At 45.3% G+C, this 5,000-nt stretch overlaps 1 protein-coding gene across 1 annotated transcript in view; it reads left to right on the plus strand.

The window, feature by feature from the left end:
* Positions 1–1,204, plus strand: part of LOC307077546 (roundabout homolog 2-like) — a gene marked incomplete at its 3' end in the record, with an annotated part of 80,293 nt that extends 79,089 nt beyond the window's left edge. Inside the window, exon 17 of the mRNA XM_079738974.1 lies at positions 1,169–1,204. Within this exon, the coding sequence (XP_079595100.1) occupies positions 1,169–1,204 (36 nt within the window). The remainder of the gene's footprint in view (positions 1–1,168) is intronic.
* Positions 1,205–5,000: the final 3,796 nt, after the last annotated feature.

Raw genomic sequence — 5,000 nt, forward strand, 5'->3', positions numbered from 1 at the left:
AGAGAGGGAGAGAGGGAGAGAGAGAGAGAGAGAGAGAGAGAGAGAGAGAGAGAGATAGAGAGGGAGAGAGAGAGAAATAGACCGGGGGAGGAAGAGGGAGGACCGAGGGGAAAGCTGGGGAAGAGAAGGAGAACATATAGTGAGCGAGAGACAGAGATAATATATTGAGAAATATAGTCTGAAATATCAAATTATTTCATTTCTTCTTTCTAAAACAAAAGAAAGTTTCTAACTTAAAGTTTAGAAAAATAAAAGACTCTAATTACGTCTACTGGGGTTTGTGGTTTTATTTCTGGAACCATCCTTAATTGTCGTCCCACAGGCAGCAGGAGGGATTTTGGTCGATCTTTCCTTGAGAGATTTCTCCAACTGTTGAGATGCTTCGAGGTTATGTTGCATCAGAACTTGCAAGAGCACTTTACTGACAACAATACCTTTGCCAAATACATTAGGTGGATCCATAAAGTACTCTTATATCATATCGTATGTCAGGTAATATATGCCTCATCATCAACAGCTCATGACACAAGACTGGGAGAATGGAAAACTTTATTGTTGCCGGTCGGCATCAGAAGCTTTCAGACCACAATTTACTCGGACGTATCAAGTTTGCCTTCGAAGTGGTTGCAAGACCTCTGAAATAACCTTTAAATAACTTGCCGGAGGTAATATGTTTTCTCTTTCGGAAAGATGGCCGCTCCGCCGGTAATGTTGGCAGAGATTGAATCGTGAGGGTTGTTTTCCATTGTCTTCTGCTCTCCGTCGTTGCGCTCGTCTGAATTTCATTGGCCACCTCGATGCCTCTGGCTGCCTGCTAGCGATTGGACCATCTATTATTTTGTTTAAACATCCAATGGGCTGCACCCAGGAACTGAAATGTGTCTGGCTCCACCCAGCCACGTTTCCGAGACGAGTCAATCTGTTTTTACAAGGATTGAAACTTAACTCAGACTTAGTAGGACTTCACGAGGCAGACAGTAGCTTCTAAAACTACCCACTCGGTACAGTGTTGCACAGACTGGGGATTCTTTAATACCAGCAATAAGTCAAAATGACACCTGCAAGGTCTCGCCCATCTCTAATTGATCTGCAGGGATGTTGGAGTCACGTTTGAAACACTGTTAAAAGTCTGATATTTAATGTATTCTTCCTGTGTTTTTTCCCTCAGAGTTGCTCAAAGTTCCTGCCCTCGATGGCCTCTTGACGAGGGCACTGAGATGAGGAGAATCACCCCGAATGATCGTCAGTGATTGGATCTGGGGTCGGGTTTGTGGGCCGGTTCTGACCGGTTGATGGGGAAGGCGGGAGGGAGGGTAGGAGGGAGGAGGGGTTGAAGCTGTAAAATATGTAATGTATAAACACAGGTCTTTCTCTCTCACACACAAACACACACATACACTCTCAAACACACACACAGTGTTCTCACTACAGTGACTGTCCCTCGCGAAAACTGTGAACTGTGTATGTTGGCGTGTCTCCTCTCTTACCCACACATATGTCCTCCTCCTCCTCCTCCTCCTCCTCCTCCTCCTTCTCCTCCCTGTCTCCCACACTTATGTACAGAAACTCACAGGGTGGAGGCCCAGAATATTCACCACTTCATCTCCCGTCTCACGGCGGTGAGAGGACTTGCATCATGTGTAAATAACTCTTTAACGTTAACGACGTCTGGGTTTCTTCTCTCCGATCGCCCACCTTTTGGTTTTCTTTCGCTTTGCTATGCAAGCAAAATGGATGCCGCCGTCTCTGCTCCTTCCGGAGAGTTCTTACCGTGCTGTTCGTTGTTTTGGGTTCGGGTTTAGGGTTGTTTTTTTTTAAACGCTGAAATGTGAAGTGGTTGCGACAAGGCTCCGGTACGTGATGTTGTACTTTGCACAGAGGGTTACGAGGATTATAAGCACAAACTCGCCGCCGTCGTCGTCTCCAGACGGGACGAGGAGCGAATCAGGAGGACAAAGAGGGGATATCTATTATATAAGAGTCTAACAGGAGGCAGAGAGACGGATGACTCCCGGCTGTTGGCTGATGCTGGTCGTGAAACTCGTTTATTGACGGACAACCGGACGCGCAAAGGAGGACGTTGATGGCTAACTTCATTTCTGTAAAAAAGGAAAACTACAAATAATTGTTTGTTTGACTGCAGACACCAATGTGCATTGCACCTTTGAGTAATATTGGAAATGTACTTATTTATTTGTTTAATTTATTTAAGTTTTTTTTTTTTGTATGGTATGACTCAATTTCTAAATTTTTTGCATCGTAACATGTCCCCAAAAATATGAGTATTTGCAAATGAAATCGACTGCTTTTTACAGGGTTTGTTTCGTGCGATATGATACACACGTATGACATTATGACACACATGTATGATACTGAGTCTGGTGGACAGCCGGACCCATCGGGGTAAACTAAACACACGCGAGAGCTGAGCTACGGTGCGCCATAGAGGTCAAAACTTCCAGAAATCCCAAGAATCTCGGGGCCAAGCATCGACGTACTCTCACGCGGTGTTCCCTAAACACCCGATACGTCTGTCTTAAAGTCTCAGAGAACTCCAACTTTAATCTGTGCTCTGTCGGAACACGCCATAACACGGCTACATCGTCTTCTAAAGATGTTTCCAGAACCAAATGATTCTCACCGGCGGAGGAGCTACAGTAATAAACGGTATAATATGTTCCAATGCAGTGGGCTACTTCTGAAATGTGTCCTGCCTTTGAGATTCACCCCGCTGTAGGTCGATGTTGATGGTTCTACTTGTGGTTCTGCTCCAGGTCTCCCTGTTCCGACCGTCTCCTTCTGTCAGGCGGCTCTGCCCTCAGGAACACATAGCCACTAACAGTATGACCGGTTTTCAGTACTTTGATGCAGAATAAAGCGTGTATGTGAAACTGAGACGTGTCCTTAATCTGTGTTTGCGTCGTTGTTTGTATGTTCTCACTGTTCGGAATGGCCTGGAACAATAGCCTGGAACATTATCCAGGAACATTAACCAGGATCATGAGCCTGGATCACGAGCCTGGATCATGGCCCCATAGATCCTCTGGATCTCATGGATCCCATTGATCCCAGCGATCTCATGGATCCCATCGATGCCATGGATCACATGGGATCGGAGCCTAATTAAATTTGAGCTAACTATGCTAATTAGGACGAAGCTTCCTTAGTTTCAAGTCTTAGTAATTAAACACTAGTTTCCTCTATGTTTTCTCTGTCCTAGTCCGTTGATACTACTAATCCATTGGAGTTAATTCCCTGTTAATCATCACTCTTAAGATTAAAAGATAATAAAATAACACTTTCATAACTTTATCAACTATTAATCCCAGATGGTGAAATTAATTCTAATAGGCTGTAGGTTTCATGAGATTTAATTGGGAAAATTTATAAATCCAGTATGAATAAATAAAGGACCCAGGGTGTCTCAGCCGTCCGTTCCTCTCTCCATCTGCTCAGGTACAGAAGGCTGTCTTGGCTTCCTGACTCTGTTTGTGTTCGGCGCGGTGCTCAATATTCTACTCACGTCTCCTGCTCTCTCTCATCGCTGGCTAAACTCCCCTGCAGTAATGGAGGCTGTGACAACTACATCAGGTGTGAATGAATAATAATAATAACGGTGATAATAGATTTTAGCAGAAACATTCCCGACAAAGCGCCCAACGTGCCGAGGAGTGTGATCTGAATAATGAGACGACTTCAAATACAGTTTTATAATCAATGGAACAGTGTGAGACACAAAGTGCATTTAACAGGCTGTGGGAGAGACGCATTTACATAAACAGTGGAGAGGAGACGGATACGGCTCAAATAGTAATGAGGGTACTTTAAAATAAATAAAATACCCAACAATGTTTACAACAATGTAGAAATAAGAGGACACAATAAACAAGAGAGTGATCGGTAAACAGACTGCATCTGCAGTACAAAGTGCTTCTCTCCACTGTGGCAATTCAAATGCTTTTGCAATAACACTTTCACTCATTCAAACACACATTCATTCACCCATTCAAACACATTTACACATTCATACACACATTCATACCCCGACGGCCGTGTTCATCGTGCAGGGCACAGCCAGCTCGCTGGGAGCAGTTAGGGTGAGGTGTCTTGCTCAAGGACAGCTCGACACTTGGTTAGAATCACAGGGGATGGAACGGTTGCCAGACAACCCGCTCTCCCTCCAGAAATCCTCCTCCCCCCTCCCAGTAGAGGGGAGGGGAGAGGGAGAATACAGTAGGAATACTAGTGGTGGTCTGGGGTCCCACTCAACCACACCCCAACACCGTAGGGGCCGGCTGGGTGTCGTGTTTAGGATGCAGCCCGTGGTGTAGCGCCGAGTGTCTGCTAGCTAAGTGCTAGGTTAGCCTCAGCAGGTGGCAACGGGAACTGAAGCTATTTGAGCTTCAACGAGCTAGAGGAGTCGTTTTGTTCAATTATTCACATGGAGCATGGGGAGGAAAACACAAACATGTTTGTGTGGGGAGGGGGGGTTGATGTGAGGTACACAGTCTCTATATTGAAGCTGAACCTTGAGTCGAGCGTAACAACTGAAGCAGGACTGTTGCCCTTGCGGCCGCCATCTTGAATGTCATCCCAATGCACACGTGGGTCATCAAAACGACCGCTCGAGTCCTCTGGTTCACTTCCAAAGTGACCAGTCGCTTCACGCTGGAACGCCTTGTCCCTACGTGCAGATATTTCTGCGCAAAGTTACACAAAGCAAACAAGTCGCTCTGCTACTGCTGGTGAATATTAGGTAGTGTTCTAAATTCTGAAAAATATTCCGAGAACATATGCTTTTCCTTTAGCTAAAACGTTTTTTTTTTTATCAAAGTGTACTTAAAGAACAATGACGTACCCCTTGATGTCTCAGTTTAGTAACCCCTCCCAGGCCGTTAGGTACCCAGTGGAGCGAGCTTCAGCGTCTAACCAGCTGCGCACAAATGTTCAGATAATTCCCCCCCCCCCACCAGTGTTTGAGTTTAGTTCTCCATGGGGAT

The sequence above is a fragment of the Pollachius pollachius genome (genome assembly GCF_949987615.1).
Source record: "Pollachius pollachius genome assembly, chromosome: 6".
Classification (NCBI taxonomy): Eukaryota; Metazoa; Chordata; class Actinopteri; order Gadiformes; family Gadidae; genus Pollachius; species Pollachius pollachius.